This window comes from Gekko japonicus, unplaced genomic scaffold (assembly GCF_001447785.1).
Source record: "Gekko japonicus isolate JY-2015 unplaced genomic scaffold, Gekko_japonicus_V1.1 scaffold895, whole genome shotgun sequence".
NCBI lineage: Eukaryota > Metazoa > Chordata > Lepidosauria > Squamata > Gekkonidae > Gekko > Gekko japonicus.
This window is the reverse complement of record NW_015172581.1, coordinates 421,273-440,702: the sequence shown is the minus strand read 5'-3', so window position 1 is coordinate 440,702 and position 19,430 is coordinate 421,273. Positions and strand designations below refer to the sequence as shown.

At 46.7% G+C, this 19,430-nt stretch overlaps 1 protein-coding gene across 1 annotated transcript in view; it reads left to right on the top strand.

Moving 5' to 3' along the window:
• The first annotated feature begins 392 nt into the window (after positions 1–392).
• The window catches only part of ACOX3 (acyl-CoA oxidase 3, pristanoyl), a 71,381-nt gene continuing 52,343 nt past the window's right edge, over positions 393–19,430 (top strand). Inside the window, 6 exon segments of the mRNA XM_015421454.1 lie at positions 393–567; positions 1,570–1,803; positions 6,818–6,892; positions 8,812–8,901; positions 10,650–10,793; positions 16,950–17,038. Of these exon segments, the coding sequence (XP_015276940.1) occupies positions 409–567; positions 1,570–1,803; positions 6,818–6,892; positions 8,812–8,901; positions 10,650–10,793; positions 16,950–17,038 (791 nt within the window). The 5' untranslated portion in view covers positions 393–408.

Genomic DNA, 19,430 nt, shown 5'->3' with positions numbered 1-19,430 from the left:
GCTCAGGAAGGACGGCTCCAGAGCCAGGCTAATTTATGCAGCAGCCAAATCACCTGCTCACAACTTTAATGCCAGGAGTTCACAAAGTAGAACTTTTGCTCACAGGACTCCATAGCTTAGAGGGAACGTTGGATGGGGTGTGCGCTGTATCACACCAGTGGCTGGATATGGGATGACCACGACTGCAGAGTGACCTGGCTGGTGCCTGCCTCTCCCAAGCCACTGAGGACAAGTGACCGTCTGGATCTATCGTCCAGTTCTCTGTAGGGACCAAGGGCCCCTGCTCTGCCCTAGGAGTGCCTCCTTGGACTGGGGTGGACTCTGGCATAAAGTTGTTTGTATGAGTATGTCTCTGGTATTTTGAAGATTTTTTTGGTTGTGTTTCCAGCACAGCTATTTCACACCAAGATGCCACCAGTCAGTGATTTGAAAGCAGTCAGCTCTAATAATGCTTTGCCACTGCCAGACTTACCGAGCGGACCACTCTGTACTTACCGGAAGAAAGCATCCTTCAGTTGGAAGGAGATGGCAGTGTTCATTGAGGATGAGGATCTGATTCAGTTCAAGGTAATGTTTTAAACAGTGAACTGTCAGTGCAACTTTATCAATTCAGTGACAAGTATTGTAACACCACGTAGAACATATGGTAGCCCACAGATGACACCATGAAATGCATCAAGAAGTAATAGCTGTTCCTGGAGACCATGGCCAGGGGGAGTTCACGTGTCCAGATACTTCTCAATTGTGTTTTTCCAGACTTTTGATGGAAAGGCCTCTGGTTCATTGCATCTGCCAATATTTTGAGATTGCTAGCAAGTCCCTTTAAACAGGAATGAATTTGTTGAAGCTTCTTGTTGTAGGCTGGGGAGCTAAAAGCAACTTACAGCATTATTTCTCTCTCTTTTAATGTATTCTCACAACAACCCTATGAGGTAAGTGAGGCAGAGAGAGTATGACTGGCCCTTGATTACTCAGCGAATCTGCATGGCAGAATGGGAATTCGAATCTGGTTCTCCCAGTTTTTAGTCCCGCATTCTTAACCAGTACACCATTCTGTCTCATGTGTGTGGGCGCGTGCGCATGCGCTGATTTACTAGGACAGGTAAACATAGCTGTGTGTGCAGTAAGTGGCTTCAATGAGTTTATAATTACATTAGTTAATTTTTTAGTGTCATAACTTTGCACTGGTGTGATAGGTGGAACTTTACCATGGTGGAACATAGGGTATGGATTAAGGTGCCCACTCCCTTAATCTTCTGCTGAAGTTAAAACCATATCCCCTCCTGTTTCTTCCCTTTTATGTCAGTTTAGTTAAGACCACCTTAAAATTGTGCCATTCTAAATTTAAGTTATGATGCTACAAATTTCGTACTATGTCTTAACTTGGAGTTACAGTGTTGTAGAAATTTAGTCCAGATTCTGTCCCCTTCTGGCAGGCATAACTCATGCCATAGGACTGTATGGTAAGAAACACAAACAACAATCAGATAGCTATACCAGTTTAGATATGACTGTTTACAAGCATTTTTGTATTTTAAATCGTTCTGTTGCTGTTTATCATCCACTAAGAGCCGAGTGTTCACAGCTTTTGAACACGATCCACTTTTTGCTCGTCTCCCTGGAGAAGAATTATCCCTTGAGAAATATCGAGAGCTAACCTTCCTTCGCTGTAAGAGGCTTTTTGAATATGATTTCCTAAGGCTGGAAGATATCCTGGAGAAGCCGTTAAAAATCATGCTGCTGATTACATGTCTGGGGATGTATGACTGGTCACTTGGAGCCAAATATTTGCTGAACTCCCAGGTAAGGATAATAGAGGTATAAGAGTCAGTACAGCTCTAGCTGCAGACTCAGGTCCTCTAGCTCAGTACTTCCTTTATCTTCTAGAAAAATCGCTGTGTGTGACCCCTTGATTGGGAAGCACTAGTAGCTCCATGCATTATTGGTTTTTGGTTTGTTTTTTTTTAGTTTGGGGGGGTGTATTTTCCATATGTGCATGTATGAGTACCTGGAAGCAGGGCTATTTTGGGGCAGGAACGGAGTTCCGGCTGGCTCCCAAGTTGGCCACACCCAGCAGGAACTCATTAGCATGATAAGCCACACCCAACAGCAGAAACTCATTAGGATTGGCTACATTAGGGGTGTGTGGCGTAACATGCAAAGGAGTTCCTGCTACAAAAAAGTCCTGGGTTTTGACAACAAACAAGATAAACAGAATAACAAGCAAAAGGTGGGTGTGGCTGGATGACCACACTTCTGGTAACATGGGGGTGCGGCCTAATGGGCTAATGAGCTGTGCTGTCAGGGGTGCGGCCTAATATGCTAATGAGTTTCTGCTGTTGGGTGTGGCCTATTATGCTAATGAGTTCCTGCTGGGCTTTTTCTACAAAAAGAGCCCTGCTTGGAAGTCATGGCGACCTCTGGTGACTGACCCCTACTGGGGACCTGGAGGATATTTAGAGAGGGGCCTGAACAAAGCCTGCCCCCGCCTCTGGTATTTCAAGTCCTTGCCAGAGTCGACCCAGCTTAGCTTCCGAGATCTGATGAGATTGGGCTTGCCTGGGCTGTCCAGGGCAGGGCAGCATGCATTATTTGTTCATGTGACAATTGAATTCAAAACAATTGCTTGAATGTTTGGAAAAGGTCTCACAGGTCAACAACTTGGAAGCTGATCATTTATCATGTCACAAAAATACATCACAATGGAAGCCACTGTATGTCTAGTTATTGTCTGAGCTGCCTGTTCCCCTCCCTGGGTAGGCTTGAGGTGTGTGGGGGGGGGGGAGCAGAGAAAGCAGCTTTAAATGCATTCTCAAAGCCCCCACCCCCCTGGCCAGCTTGGGGAAAGCATTTGTCTCTTTAAATATCATTACCAATATCCGCTTTTACCCCGTTTGTTTTTATTTCTGGCAGTCTTATTTAATGTTAATGTTAATAAAAAGCAAGTTTGCATATTTTCCAATAAAAACGTGTGCAATATTTGTTCATGTCTTGTGGCTCTCAGACATCTGATGTTACTTCTGTGTGGCTCTTAACATTAAGCAAGTTTGACTACCCCTGCTGTAGAGGGATCAAGGACTACTGAGAGCTGAGAGCCGCCAGGGGACTCTGGTGAAAGAGTTCGTCTGAGCCCCCCACCCAATGTAAAGGCAAACGGGAGGGAAGAAAGGAACTCTGCAATTCTGAATGGAGCATAACATCTCCTTAGGAATCCATATTTGCTCACTTTGCTTAAATAGACAACAGAAAGTTCTTTCTTGCTGCGGAAGAGTACTTGCTGTGATTTCAGATCAAGCAAAGAATTGAAACTAATCTCTAGATTCCTAGAGAGGCTACCATTTGTTGCTGGGCAGATTCCTAGGGGGGCCTCCATGTAAGCAAAATGAAGTTGGTGAGCTTCTCCTCTCCTACCACAGCAATCTGTGGTAATTTTGTATAGCAAGTCTCCCTTTCTCTACAGCCCTTCTGTGGCCTATCTCTATAAAGAGGTGTATGTATGTGTGATCTCTGTGCAGTTGTCTCCTTTGGCCAGTGCCAGGTGCGCCCTTTCCTGTCTTCCCTTGGATCCCGAGGCATGCACACCACGGGCTTGATTTCTAGCCACTTTCTGCCAGTTTCTTTCTGCTTTTACAGACACAAGTCTAGAATCACAAAGCTTTCAGTCTTGTGTGAGTTTGCTCATGATCCAGAAAGCCTACTGCAAATTGTTGGTTTGGGGGTGGGGAGCACAGCTTCCATTCCATGGAAACAACATCTATAAGCCTTTCACTTAGTACCAAGACTCCCTCAGTTTCCCTTGATCTTTCAGCTGCACTGTAGGGTAACAGTGGAACTCAGGGCACAGTTGGGCTAGTGGTCCCCTACTTTACTTTGGATGAGAGAGAAGGGCATCTGTTTAGTGTGTATGTGGGAGTTGGTGTGTGATGGGACAGGATTGTTTAGGGAGCAGACGGGAATTGGGGCAAGTGATAAAAATCTTGAGTCCCTCCACTCCTACCTCCACCAGTGCTTTCCAGAGTTTTTTTATCCATATCAGAGACTGAAAACTTAAAACCAATTGGTTTTTACCAGTTTTATTTTATTTACGTTACTTATAGTCTGCCTTTCTCACTGGGACTCAGGGTGGATTACGTAGTACCGTCAACTGACTGGGGCATCCAAAGGACGGGGCAGCAGGCATTTGGTTTGCAAAGGTCTGGAGGACCAACCCGAGGTCAAGCACAGCATAAGTATTAACAGGACACATTAAGCAACAGATGCTACAAACTGTACACGGTGTATAGTCCAACGTTCTTTGGCCTTTCTCTGAGCCACATCGTTCTGTGCAGCCCTGTAGTCTGAGCAAAAAGCCCTCTTGAATAATTCAGCTTTCCAAAGCCTGCGAAAAGCCGGTAGCATGGGAGCCTTCCTGACCTCACCAGGCAGACCCTTCCCCAGGATGGGGAAAGCCAAAACCTTGACTGCACAGTCTACCCACAGTTGTTGATTTAGCCCATTTGCAGGGTAGCACCCGTGGAAGGCCCTTTCCAGATGAGCAAAGCTGTTACGGTAGAGCATGAGGGGAGAGGGGGTACTGTAGATAATGAGGGGCCAAGGTCATGGAGGGCTTTGTGCGTGATCGCCATAACCTTAGATTGAGCCTGGGAACAGATGGGCAGCCAGTGAAGCAGCTGCAGAGTAGGAGTAATGTGCATGCTCTAGTCTAGCTGCCAATAATAGCCAAGCTGCAGCATTCTGTACCAACTGGAGTCTATAGATTGACTTTGAGGGGAGATCTGTATACAGTGCATTATAGTTGTTTAGTGAGCATGTTTCCAGAACTCTCAGGAGGTGGTGACCATCTTCCTGAGTGCTAGTAGACGGGAGTGGGGGCATGGACAGGCCCTGCCATTGCGTGAATTCACTTCCAGGGGAACCAGAAGTGATGCCGCATTGCCCTGGGAATCCCAGGTTCTTAGAGCAATGTGACATCACCTCCAGGTCTTCCTTGGAAGGGATGTCGCTCTGTGTGTAATACTGGCAATTTTTTCCCCTCCCACCACGGCTCTGAGCAGGTCGCTGGTGGGACATCTGCCCTAGCAGGGGACCTTGCAGCCCTGAGTTCTGGTTATATACACGGTATAACTACAGTTTGGACTGCATTAGAGGACTGCAAGAGGTCTGAAAGACCAACAGCTTTTGTAGGTCCACAGGACAAAGCTGTATCCCCTAGACAGGAGGGGAAATGCTTCTCTTACCTACTGTCAGGGAATTTAATCTAAAGTGCGACTGGGTCTTCTTCTCCCTCAGCCATTCCTGAATTAGCCCCGGCCTCTGTTCTATCAGGCCTTTGGCTTAGCATCCCAGAAGTCTCTGTAGTCTGGCGAAGTGCTGCATTTTCCCAAGCAACCGTGGGTTCACCTACGCACTTTGCCCTCGATCAGTTGCTTAAGCTGGGACGCGTTTACCATCAAGATCACAAGAACAAGTCGCTGAGCATTTTGTAAATTGTATAGACTGCATAGATTTTAGCACCAATTTTACTGTAAAAAAATCGTTTTTATTGTTTTAGTATTTATGATGTTGTTAGCCGCCCTGAGCTACTGGATAGGGCGGGATAAAAATCGCAAAATAAATAAATAAATATATTTTCCAAGTCCATGGCACTAGCTCCAAAGCCTAAACATAGATTACCAGGCTCCTCATGAACCCTCGTTCAAGGTCTAAGCGCTTCCTGACCTAATGGTCACATGCAGATTGCCACTTGTAGAGGTGCCAGAATAGTCTGTGGCTTCCTGGGGCTCTCACAGATAATAAAGGTCCTGCCTGCAGTGGATGAGGGGTTGGGATTTGTCAAACGCGTCACAGGTCTCATTGACAGCTACATTGACTTCACTTAACATTTGGGTTTTCTTTTAGTCAGTGGTGTTCTGGGCAGCCACCGACCGTACAGATCTTGAACAAACAATCAGGATATATCCTATATAGAATTACAGTGCTCTCTATTTAGGTATTTGATAAATTTGATTAATTCTGTATGCTGCATACTAGAATGTTATATGGTTAAAAGTTTCTGCATTATGATGTTAAAGATTCAGTAAATATTTTCTGAGGTGAAGCCACTGTCTTGGTGGTCTGTCTCTGTGAAACCTCTTGCCAGTCTCAGTCCAGCCCATAGAATGTTCGTGGGGGGTGCCAGGCCATTTCCTGGACCTTGGAATCCTCCAGCAGATACATTGTACTACAAAGCAGGAAGTTTTTTTGCCCCTCCCAATGCATATAGTGGAAAACCTAACCTTGCACAGACCTTCTCAAGACAAATGATCCATAAAGAGAAATTAATTATTGCTTGAGAATATTTCGCAGGTAAAGTAATGCTTACTTGTTGTTTTGAGGGGAGTGCATACCTTACTTCAGAGACCATTCTGGAGGGGTAGCCGTCTTAGCCTGTTGCAGCCAGAATGAAAAGGAGTTCCGGGACTTCTTCAAGACTAACAAAATTGTACTCCATTGTGGCCCATGAAAGCGTACACTGGTGTTTTCTTAGTCCTTAAGGGGTGCTGCAACACTCCTCCTTCCAAGAAGCAGCCGGGAGCGCTCGCTCTCTCCCTCTCTCCCTTCCTCCCTCCCTCCCTCCCTCTCTCTCTCTCTCTCTCTCTCTCTCTCTCCCCCTCTCTCTCCCTCTCTCTCGTGGGGGGATTTATCTGAGCCATGAACTCCTCCTGAGGCCATTATGTGAGGGTCTTTGCCGTCCAGAGTTTGTTATAAATACCTGTTAACAGTTTCAAGTTTTGATGGTCGCCTGTGCATGTTAATTTCCTTGTGTCGATATTTTCAGGTGTTCAGAAGTGCAATTGAGAGTTCGGGCTCAGAAAGACATGCAGAATTTCTTAAACAAAACGAGAACATGGAGGTACTTTTTCATGGTGTCTTTATATGAACATGAAACTTTTCAGTGAGATCCTACACAGCTGTGGAGATGGGTGCCATCGGTATGCTGTGGGTCCCCTAACAGTGTGTGTCCATTTGGAGTGTCAGTCTCCTCTCTAGAGCAGTGCCGATCTGTTGTGAACAAATAGGGTCGGTCTTGGCAGCTGCCCTGGGCCCCATGCTGGTGAGGCTCTGGCTTCCCATGGCCCCACCCACACTGGGGGGAAGAGGAGAAGGCATAAAGGAGCAGGCGGCCGTCATTCACACCCGCCCCATCTGGACCACCTACTCCTGGTGATGGCTGCTTGCACCAGCCCATCTGGGGCTTGGTCAGCTGGATTCGTCTTACTTGGCTGGGGAGGGGGAGGGCAGTGAATCTGGGGGGCCCATCCTGAGGGTGAACATGTGGAATCTGAATGTAGACAAGGTGGAGGCAGGCTCGTAGCCAGGGCTTGGTGGCTTGTGGAGCAAATCTTTTTTCTGGTGGGGCTGAAGTTCTCAGTCAGAAAGAAAAGCCATTTAGCCAATAGAAAGCTGTCAACCACTTTAGATGACCGGTCTCAGCTGCTGCAAGTTAATCACTTCTGCCAGCCTGAGCAATAATTCTGATAGTGAGCTGGCAGGTGGGGGTGATGACTTCTATAGTCAAGAAAGCTAAGGCAGAAAAACTCTTGGAAAGGAGACCAGTTTAGAAGGGATCCTAGAGGTCACCTACTCTAACCCCCTTGCTCAGTGCAGGAAATTAGTCAACTACAGCACCCCACTCTGCTGCACAGTTTTTTAAAAAAGTTTTTATTGAAAAAAGCATTTACAGGAGAAGTTCTTGTGGGGCTGTGCCTAAGAAAGGGGGCAGAGCCCCCCAAAGCCCCACTGTAGCTACAGGCCTGGGTGGAGGCGATGCTGGTCAATGGGGGGGGGGTGTCCTGTAGGGTGTTACAGTCCTTACCGTTGGTTGTATTTAGCTTTCTCTGGCAGAGTTGATTATGAATTTGGGATCTGGTTACCTCTTGCCTTCCTATCAGAAAAGCAGATGGGTTCCATTGTTAAAAGTGCTTTTTTCCCATTCTTTGTCTTTTGTGGGAAGCAGCTACCTCAAGGCTGCTCTTGGGCAGCCCACTCTCCCTGCAGTTGTCTTTGGAAGCCATCATGAAACCTCAGCAGGTGCAAAGCGCAGGGGTCTGCTGATGCTGGTGCTAGCCAGACCACACATAATGCCTGGGAACCGGCTGTCAGTCTGTTTCCAGATTCAGTTCCAGGTGCTGGTTCTTACCTTTAAGGCCCATCTTGCTGGGGGACCCACATACTTGAAGGAATGTCTCTCCCCATCGTGTGGCAGCGCCATCCCTCCGATCAGGGGATTTGATCCCCATTGAATTTCCCAGGGGCAGAATGGAACTTTTATGCCTCTCCCCTCCTGCTGCAGCCCACTGATCTTCACAAAGTACTCCTCCTGAGGGGCAGGGGAGTTGGGGGGGGGCGTCTGCTGCAGCTGGGAAGGGGGGTCGGTGGAAACTGCCAGTTTAGTCTGGCTCCCGCCCAGGGTCTAGATCTCCTCCCACGTTGTCAGGTTAAATCAGTCTCCGCTTGTTTACAGGCTTCCTCCATGACTGCTGCTTCATTGTAGAATAGCCTTCCAAAACGTTTTAGGGAGAAGTCTGCTGTGTTGCATTTCTGGAAATGATGCAAGGCCACACTTCTGAGGAGGGCTTTCTTTACAAATGACTCAGTTCTTGGAAGAGGTTTGTCTGGTGGTCAGTTGTTTATGTAAATTGGTGATTGATTTGATCGGCTTTAATTTTTGTAGACTCTTTTTGAATAGAGGCCCTTCGTTTCTCTTTTCTTTTGGTATTCTTGTTTGATTAAACACATGTTAAACTCAATTTCATGTGTGTTTTCCTACAGAATTTTGGATGTTTTGCTCTGACTGAACTTAGCCATGGCAGCAATACCAAGAATATGCGTACAGTAGCTAAATATGATCCCTCTACACAGGTTAGTCTGAAATCACTGACATTCTCCTTTGGTATGGTTTCATTGGAGTTTTATTAATGTAGAACTTTGTACCTCTTAGCCTGGCCACAATGGTCTGTTGTAAGTTGCCTTGAACTCTATAAGGAAAGAGGCAGCTAGTAAATATTTTAAATACTGTTATTTAAGGCAGCAGAATAAATAATTTTCTATGCTTTAGGAGTTATTATCTTAACAATTCTCCTGCTGCATTTTGTCGCAGTAAAAAAACCCCAGTTTCTTTGGATTTGTCATCCCCACAAATATTAGAAGCCTTTAAAAGCACCTTAAAAAGTAGCTGTTTTACGGCAAAGGAATTTCAGAAACAGACTGGAATGGGAGATTGCTGAGTTACAAGTTATTACAAAACTCAGGAAAATGGGAACCCCCAGGGCTTAACAGGGATATTGGTATCTTATCTCACTACACACGCTAACGTCATTCAGTTCTCAGATCTGTCTCATCCAGTCTTAGCTATATTTATTGCTCAGTTGCTTATGCATCTTGACTCTACTTAGCCCTTCCTGGCAGCACCCTCCCCACTCTCTACCAGTGTTCCCTCTAAGCTGAGTTAGTGTGAGCTAGCTCACAGTTTTTTAGCCTCCAGCTCACAGATTTTTGTCTTAGCTCAGGAAGGATGGCTCCACAGCAAACTAATTTATTCCGTAGCCAAATCGCTCGCTCACAACTTTAATGCCAGTAGCTCACAAAGTAGAAGTTTTGCTCACAAGACTCCACAGCTTAGAGGGAACATTGCTCTCTACCTATATGTAACGGTTGGTGACTTCTGTTTCAATGTATCTGAAGAAGTGTAAGTGCACATGAAAGCTTATACCCAGAATAAAACTTTGTTGGTGTTAAAGGTGCCACTTGACTCAAACTTTGTTATAAAACAGGACTTTATTTTGTATTTACAACATAATAAATAGTATATTCAGTTTTATCAGCCCCCAAAACATACAGTTTGACACCAAATTGAACATCCTACTAGAATGTAAAGAAAGATCCACCATCCGGCAAAATTCTGGCTACGGGAAAAATGGCTGTCTCTACAAGTGTATTTGGCTTTGTCGACTCAAAAACATAAATTTTGACACCAAGATGAGCACTATTTACATGAAATAGTCATACCCACCACCTTGGGAAAGGGGAGCTACAGGGAAAAAGTCCCAAAATTGGAATGCCTACCCAAGAACATCGTGAGGAAATGCATTTTCTCCTGGGCGTCTGACAAGGAGCACAACTTCCCCTTTGCGTTTTAGCGGTTTATTTCCCTCTGGGCTGGGAACGGGGGGGGGGGGGGGGAGTGAGGCAGTGGCTCTCCAGCCTACCTGTATAGATAGGCTAATATTTTATTTATTTATTTATTATTAGATTTATACCCCGCCCTCCCCAGAGCGGGCTCAGGGCGGCTAACAGAAGAGGCTTTTGCATGCATACAAAATTGCTCATGCCTTGAATAAAACTTTGTTGGTCTTAAATGTGCTACTGGACTCAAACTTTGTTCCTCTTTAACATTGCAATTTCTGCCAGGTTTTGGCCTTGATTTCCCTGAAATTTCTTTTGCATTAAGATTAACTCTGAGGATTTCTGTTCAAGTATTTTATTATATTTGAATCTGACAAACTCAAATCCTAAAACAGAGGCATCGTTGGATTACTTTAATGATGTGCTTTTACAAGTGGGTGTAAAACATCTTGCAATAATCATACGCTTTTTTGTCAACGGTGTAGGAATTTGTCATTCACTCACCTGATTTTGAAGCTGCCAAGTTCTGGATCGGCAACTTGGGAAAGAATGCCACGCATGCCGTCGTTTATGCCCAGTTACATACCCCAGATGGCCAGTGCCATGGACTGCATTCTTTTGTTGTACAGGTAGGCATGGATAAATGCTGTAGCCTTTCTAGAATGATTGAAAAGCAGTGATGGGGACAGCTGGATTCTGTACACCATGCAATGGATCCCTGTGTTTCTCTGACCCCAGAGAAACTCCGCATGAGACTTCCCATTCTGCCGCCAACCAGGTAAAACCTGAAAGTTATCAAAAGCCAGACTGCCCCAGGTCAGCCTATGGTTGTTAGCCCAATATGGGTCCCCCCGTATGTGCAGTCACAATAATACACATGAAGTGACCAATCTTGGAAGGAATCAATAGCTTTATTTGCAGATAAAGAAGGAAAGAAATCAAGTTTCTCTCCTAAAGTGTCCAAAGAAGACTGTGGTCTTGTGCTCGCATAGAAAAATAGCTAACTTGCATAGGAAGGCAGTTGTACATTCTATACATTCAGTTAGTACGTAAACAAAGATCATGTCTTAAATAAGAACATAAGAGATGTCAATGTTGGATCAGGCCAAAGGCCCATCCAGTCTAACACTCTGTATCACACAGTGGCCAGAAATACCAGTGCCATCAGGAGGTCCACCAGTGGGGCCAGGACATTAGAAGCCCTCCCACTGTTGACCCCCCCAAGCACCAAGATGACAGAGCATCACTTGCCCCAGAGTCCCTATCTATACCTTGTGGCTAATAGCCACTGATGGACCTCTGCTCCATATGCTTATCTAATTCCCTTTTGAAGCCGTCCATGCTTGTAGCCGCCACCACTTCCTGTGGCAGTGAATTCCAAGTGTTAATCACTCTTTGGGTGAAGAAGTACTTCCTTTTATCCGTTCTAACCCGACTGCTCAGCAATTTCATGGAGTGTTCACGAGTTCTTGTATTGTGAGGAAGGGAGAAAAGTACCTCTTTCTCTACCTGCTCTTTCCCATGCATAATCTTATAAACCTCAATCATGTCACCCCTCAGTCGTTGTTTCTCCAAGCTTTTCTTGTTCTGGACATATCTACCTTATCTTTCAGAGTACAGATTGTCCATGCATTACAGTCAGTTTGCTCTCCTAGTGGGTGTGTTACACAGGGGCACTTCATTACTATTCAACTAGTATGTACCGTATATACTCTAGTATAAGCCGACCCGAGTATAAGCCGAGACTCCTAATTTTACCACAAAAAACTGGGAAAAAGTATTGACTCGAGTATAAGCCTAGGGTGGGAAATGCGAAATGCAGCAGCTACTGGTAAATTTCAGAAATAATAGATACCAATAAAATTACATTAAAAACACATAATATTTATTTCAAAGAGAAACAGTAAATTAGCTCTATAAGTGGAAAAGAGGGTCAACAAAAACAATATGGTATCAACAATAACTTTAAAAGTACAAAAACCTTAGCTCAAGCAGCGAACAAAGTTAAAACATAAGAGTTAAAATCCTTCAATCAGCAGGCGATCTAGCAACCAGTGGAGGCGGGGCGGGCAGCGGCGGCTTCTAGTGTTCTGCTGAGCGGAGGAGGTCTTTTAACTCCGCTGTTATTATTGGCACGTCAGTCTCCGCTCTCCTCTCTCTTACGTCACTGGTTGCTAGACGCCAGTCGGGAGGCGATCTAGCAACCAGTTTAGGCGGGCGGGCTGCAGTGACTAGATCAGTTTAGGCAGGCGGGCTGCAGTGACTACAGGCTGATATCTGGCTGCGGAGCGGCGGCATTTTCTGGGGTCATTTTTTTTCTCACTCGAGTATAAGCCGAGGGGGTGCTTTTTCAGCACAAAAAATGTGCTGAAAAAGTCGGCTTATACTCGAGTATATACGGTAGCTTACAACAAGCCTTGTTCCATACAAACCTGTTTTTACACAGTTATACTTCATTAGGTCGTTAGATTAAATGCAGATCAGCCAGGCATAGCCATAATAACCTAAAAAGTCAGCTATCCAGTAAAACCTCATTTTCCATGCAGATATTTCTTTTGATTTTTCTAATCTTCTCCCCACTCTAAGACCCTACATGTCTTAAAACTATTTTTATAAATTTCCAAAACTAAGTCAAGATCCACCCTGCGTGCGAGAAAAGTCAATGATCCCCACCTCCCTCTTCTCTGTCTATAGGACTGCAGAAGCTGCAGTGTCTGCACGTGAGGTCATTAATTCAAAAAATCTTTCCTAGTCAGAAGTATCAAAGTTTAAAGTTTTATTGCTAAGGACACAGAAAACTGATAGTGGGACAAATCTATAGAGACATGAAACCCTACAGAATAAACAAAAGAAAACCAAGTTGCTTACTCAGATCCTTAGAGCATGGGTCCCCAGGAATTCAGCCTTTTTGAGTCTGCGGACACCACAGGAGCATGGTGGGCGCAGCTACAAAAAGGCCTGCTGCAGGAGGCGGAGCCTGCCCCGGAATGGCTGCCGCAGCTTGCCTTCAGTCACGCAGTGAAGATCCTTCTGCTGTGGCGGCAACTGCTGTCAGAGCAACATTTTCAGAAGTCTGCCAGGCCCATCAGGATCCTTGCTGAGAAAAGCCCCGCCCGGCCACACCAGATCTCAGTGGGCTCCGAGACACTCGCGGGGGTCCCTGATCGAGACGGATGCAGTTCTGCAGAAACCCTGAAGCTGCAGCAGCTCGGCTGGACTGAGGACCTCTTTCGCACAGGTGTCGTGGACTCCCGCTTAGGAGCCTCCGCCTTAAAGCCCCTTAGGGAAGACACGGGGCCATCACTGGGGCGCCTCGTCCCAACCTGAGTGAGGTTTCATGGTCTCTGCTCCAGGCAAGTGATCTCCCACAGGGTTTGGCCCGCTGCGTTTCTCTGCTTGCACAAAACAGTTTCTGAAATGTCGGGTTAAAACAGGGTCCGGCAGCAAATGCAGCCTCGCTAAAACTGATCCACTTGAAGAGAGCCAGCCTGGTGGAGTGCAGCCACAGCCTGTAACTTGCGGAAGATGCCTCCATCTCTGTGTTCTGCAGAGTTTCAAAGTCATTTTGTGTTTGTATTTACTTCATTTAAAGCCTGCTTACCCCCCCCCCCCCGAATGGGGACCCAAAGCGGCTTGCATTGTTGTTGGAGTGTCAGGCTTGGAACTGGGAGACCCAGCTTCGAATCCCGCCTCTGCCTTGGAAGCTGGCTGGGTGACTTTGGGCCCATCACACCATCACAGCCTAACCCACCTTGCAGAGCTGTTGTGAGGATAAAATGGAGGAGAGAACAACAATGCAAGCCGCTTTGGGTCCCCATTCGGGGGGGGGGGAAAGCAAGGTATAAATGAAGTAAATACAAACACAAAATGATTTTGAAACTCTGCAGAACACAGAGAGGGAGGCATCTTCCGCAAGTTACAGGCTGTGGCTGCAGGCTACAGACCTGGTGCTTGTTTTGCTTAGAGCATTGCAAGCCCGTTCGGGACTCTTCCGCTCTCCAGGGGCATTCCTCCTGGCTGCCTGGGCCTGACCGCTTCCTCTCTGGCCGTGCCCAATGGAAGAGGAATTGCTCAGAACCTGTTTGCTTGGTCTCGATCTAGTTCAGGGGTCCCCAGTCTGCACAGCCAATCGGAAGCCAGTGCTGGGCAGAAGCCCCACCTGCTGGCCCTGCCCACCAGGAGAGATGTTGGCGGGTGCCACGGGGCCAATGGGTACCACGTTGGGGACCCCTGCCTTAGAGCATCTTCCCGCCCTGAGAGAGACGGGTCACCCAGCCTGCGGCTAGAACTAGCCAGAGGCCAGGGGCCGAGGGCTCACACCCACAAATGCATGCTCCTTTGGCACCCTCGTTCCTGTGAGTCTCAGGGGGCAGGGATTTCACTTTTTCAGAGGAGAATTTAATCAAGCAACATTTTTCCTTCTGATTCGAGGGTGTTTCTGCATGTGGTCTTCCAGTGGTGTGGTGCATCAACTAGTGTGGTGAGTGCAGAGAGGAAGCGACAGGTGCCCGCCTTTGGGGCGGTACTTGCTGAGTCCCCCCAATGCACGCGCACACACGCACGCACACATGGGGCTTACGGGAGACTGATACAGATGGCCGAGGTGTGGCGTCTGTATGTTGATGTGCCCGTCCATCTCATCCTTAGCTTACCGCAAACTCAAAAACAGAACCAGTCTGCTTCTTTCATGAAACTTCTGTCCATAACTTAAGCCACAAACATTTTGGTTTAACATGGCCCACTTGTGTTATGCATGCAGTTAAACACGGCACAATTTCAGGAAAAGTATATTGGATCCATGTCACTATGAATATTTTAATGTTATATTGCTTGTGATCTCAAATTGTGTTATATTCACATAATAAGGAAGGGGGTTTGGCAACATTATGGCTATTGGATGCTGTTGGTAGCATTTAAGCTAGACTGGGACCCTCTCCAGGCATACAACAGTGGAATGGGCTGCCTGGGGAGGTGGCGCGCTCCCCCTCCCTGGCAGTCTTTAAGCAGCGTCTGGACAAGCCCTTGCCAGGGATGCTCTAGGCTGATCCTGCACGGAGCAGGGGGGGGGGGCTGGATGGCCCCTTCCAGCTCTGGGATTCTCTGGTTCTGTGCCTGCCAGGAAAGGTCTAGGAGCTTCAGGCTCACTGGTGCCCTTGCCCTGTACTCCTTTCTGCTCATTCCCATCTCCTCTCCGCCGATCGCTCAGTGCTGTATCAGACTTATCTAAATTCTGACTGTCCTTGTCTCAGGCCACTCTCTGCGTGCCTTCTGGAGTCTGTGTTTACAAAAGAGAGGTAGCAGGCGCCCCAGAAGAACGCTGAGATCGGCTGATAACAACTTGCTGGTGGTCCCCAGCCCTAAGGAGGTCCGGCTGTCCTCGACTAGGTCCCCAGGGTCTTTTCGGTCCTGGCCCTGACCTGGTGGGACTCGCTGCCGAATGACATCAGGGCCCTGGGGGATCTCATGCAGTTCTGCAGGGCCTGGGTCAGGCAGAGATGTTCCGCCAGGCTTTTTGGTTGAGGGCAGCAACAGTTAAGACCGGCACCCTCCTTTCCTTCCTATGGCCCCCTCGTCCCATCCCTGCCCTGCTGTGCAGACAACACTGCCGCTGGCAAAAGGGGTTGCTATCGCCATCTGGACTGGTTGTTCTATTATTGCGATAACTTATCTATGCTGATTATATTTTATTTGTTTTCAAGGTTGTAAATCGCCCAGAGCCCGCTTTCAGGGTTGGGCGATCCATAAATCTAATAATAATAATAATAGTTCTAGATCATATGTTACTTTCCAGCCAGAAAGACTAGTGGGGGGGGACCCCCACAAGGGCATACACATCTCATGGATATGCACCTTCCATGCTAAGCAGAAAAATGTGGGCCCAATGGAGCAGTCACTGTGCATACCAAATGGTTTCATGCCATGTGGGTATTTCTCTGCCTGGAAGACACTGAGCTGCCCTGTGTCAAGGGCTGGGGGGCATGTTTTGTCCCCACATTCCCCCTAGGAATTCATGGCAGTGACTCACTTATGTGTGTGTGGGGGGGGGAGTAAAGAAGGCCACTTGGCAAACACCTTTGGAGTGGAGACTGGCCCGGGACCATGTCTGGAGGAAGGAGCAGCTTTTGCCTCTGCTTAACCTGTTTTCTTGTATCAAAACCTATTTATTATTATCAGGTACAAGTCAGTGAGAACCAGTGACGAGTAAGCCAGTCCCCATCTTTACAGTCAACTTACCATCTGTGTAGCTCCTCCTCATAGCCTCTACTTTGGGTTTCAGGTCCTGCTCATGCTAGAGTCTGAACAAGGCCAAAGAATGGCTCTTAGAAGTTCCATTTATCATAATACTGATATTAATAAACAAAGTGTTGCAGATCCGTTTCAGTTGCCAAAGGTCGACTGCAAGATTGGGAACAGTCCCGGGTTTGCAGCCAAGCTCAGCTCCCCCCCCCCTTTCAGGGCATCCCCAGGACTCTCTGCGCATGGGGCTGCTGAGGCAATCCTGGCAGGTACACGGTCTGCACCCTCTGTACTGCTGTCCTCTTATTCAGACAAGTATCTCCCTGCTTTCAGGTTCGTCTTGGAGCCCAGGGGCTTTCCCTTCCGCAGTCTGTCCCAGTTGTGTCCATTTCTTTGCACCACAGTCTGGGGCCAGGTTTGGAATCCGATACGTGGCTAATATGTACATGGTTTTACGTTCAAGACCGACAGCATGTTCAGTAACTTCTTGAAAATGTTTTATAGAAATGAAAACTATTGTAGGAACATGACGAGGGTTTTTCTTACAGGTTCGAGATCCCAAAACCCTGCTTCCCATGCCGGGGGTGTTGGTGGGTGACATCGGTAGGAAGCTCGGACAGAATGGTCTGGATAACGGGTACGTGTCTGCAGACATTTCTTGTTTCAGCTGAAGGTAATAGTACAAACATCATGAGGCACTTCTGGAGCCGTCTTCTTGAACCAAAGGCCTTCGCTCATTTTATCCTAAAATAGATGGTGTCTTAATGGCAACCAATCTTGTAGGAAGATTCCCTAGACTTCAGCACTATTTATTTATTTTGAATATTTTTATCTCATCTTTATTCTTCATGCAAGATGATGTAACAGAAGAAATACGATGCCATTTAATACTAACAAGTGTAGCATTTAATAAAAACAATAACCGAAACCCTGAACAACATGTGCAGATAGCAGCCAGCTAGCAGTAGCCCAAACAAGACATTGGTGTAAGAAACTGCAGGGCCTCAACCTACTTCCAAAGGCTGTCCGGGACAGACAAGTCCTAATGGCACGTAGAGATCAGGGGAGAGAAATAGTTCCACGTCCCTGGGAAGAGCAGCCAAGCAGGCCCTGTCCCACGCACCTCAGGCGGTCAGTGGACAGACGTGTGATGGGGCATACCCTTAAAACAGCCACAGGAAACATCAAGTCTCTTTGGGCAAGTTAAAGCAACACCATGATCCCCAGAAATCGGGGTGCTGAGGGGAAAGCGAAGGTCCCTCATGTTCCCCTTTCGCAGGGCCCAGCCACCTGATTCTGAGGGGAAATCGAACGTTTATCTCTCTGTTCCCAGATTCAAAGTGAAAACCTTATATTCTCTGGCCAATAATAACTTCTTGGTTGAGTTAAAACCTTTATATAAAATCAGTCTTCTTGAAGTGATTGGATTAGCATAAGTTGTATGTTCCTTTTTCTCTCCGCAAAGAGGTAATGTAGTCAGCACACGGCTCTAAACTCGCAGGCATTCTCTGGCCAATAATAACTTCTTGGTTGAGTTAAAACCTTTATATAAAATCAGTCTTCTTGAAGTGATTGGATTAGCAATGGTAACATGGGGGTGCAGCCTAATGAGCTGTGCTGTCAGGGGTGTGGCCTAATATGCTAATGAGTTTCTGCTGTTGGGTGTGGCCTATTGTGCTAATGAGTTCCTGCTGGGCTTTTTCTACAAAAAGAGCCCTGGAAAAGACTATAATTTTTGTTTTTTTTAAAGCTGGGGGAAAGTGGATATGGAGAAAAGTAAAGCAAGAGTTTAAAGTGGTTGGGGTTGTGCCAGACTCATTCATGAGATTTCAGCCTCCATTTTTCCCATTTTGACGGGCAGGGCAGGAGGGGCAACGGAGGAGTGTGTTGGAGGAAGGGAGAGAGAACAGTAAGTGGGGGGGGGGGAGAAGATTAGCTTTGCAAGGGGGGCCCCCACGTGTGTCCAGCTGCAGCCTGGTCTACTTTCCCAGGAGCGGACACATTTGACAAACCAGTTTGATCTGGTAAAAGGCACTCATTAGTCTATATATTTCTGGTTTTATAATTTTTCAAAGCAACTTAAAAAATGGAAGTACAGTAAAAATTTTGTTATCCAGCACTTGGCTATTAAGAATAATGTTAATACTGCTTTTAACATTTTTTGATGTAATGGCTGTTAAGTGGTCAGGGAAGTTATGGGGATCTTGGCCCTCTTCCCTCCCTCACGCACAGGATTTCCCCTCTGTTTTTCCCTCCTTTCCTTTTCTGATTGAGCAGCCCCGTTCTCTACTTTCTTCTTATTTGAAGGTTTATGGCTGTCCCACCCTGTCACGTTTTTATATTTTGATGCTGCCTCGGCCCAGGGACTTGAGGGAAGAGACCAGATCCCCTTCTTATACCTCTGAAAATGGCACACAAGAGGCTTTTGAAAGTTCAAAAATAAACAAAATATTTTTTTCAGCGTAGAGGGGGAAAGGTCAAGTGAAATCAGGTAAAATCGCTGAGGTGAATCAATAATAACTTAGTAATTTCACAAACTCCAGTTCATATGTGTCTAGTAAGTAAGAGTTTTAAGCTTTTCATGGGGTCTTCGACTCTTTGAGGCGAGAGGCTGTATTTTCAGTGTCTGCTAAGCACTCCAGTATATGTTCTTGAGTCTAACTGACTCTTCAGGTTTCAGATGGCAGGGATACACCACCAAGTACTCAAAATCCTTCTCTAAACACACCAGGGATAACTCCAGTCTTTAGAACTATCTCCCTTTTCAACTGGGCAGGGAATGGCTTCTTTTTGTCCCTTTTTCTGGCACGAGTGGGCGTCTTCCGTGATCCTCCCACTCCTCCTTGCCACCTTCCCAGTCCTCAGAAGAGCTCTCTCATCCCCACCTGCTTCACAGGGTGTCTCTTGTGGGGAGGGGAAGGGAATATAAGCCACTCTGAGACTCCTTCGAGTGGTGAAGGGCCATGGGGTATACAGCACTTAAGAGTTTTCAAAGCACCGTCTGTCACAGAAGTTCTTCCCTTCTGGCT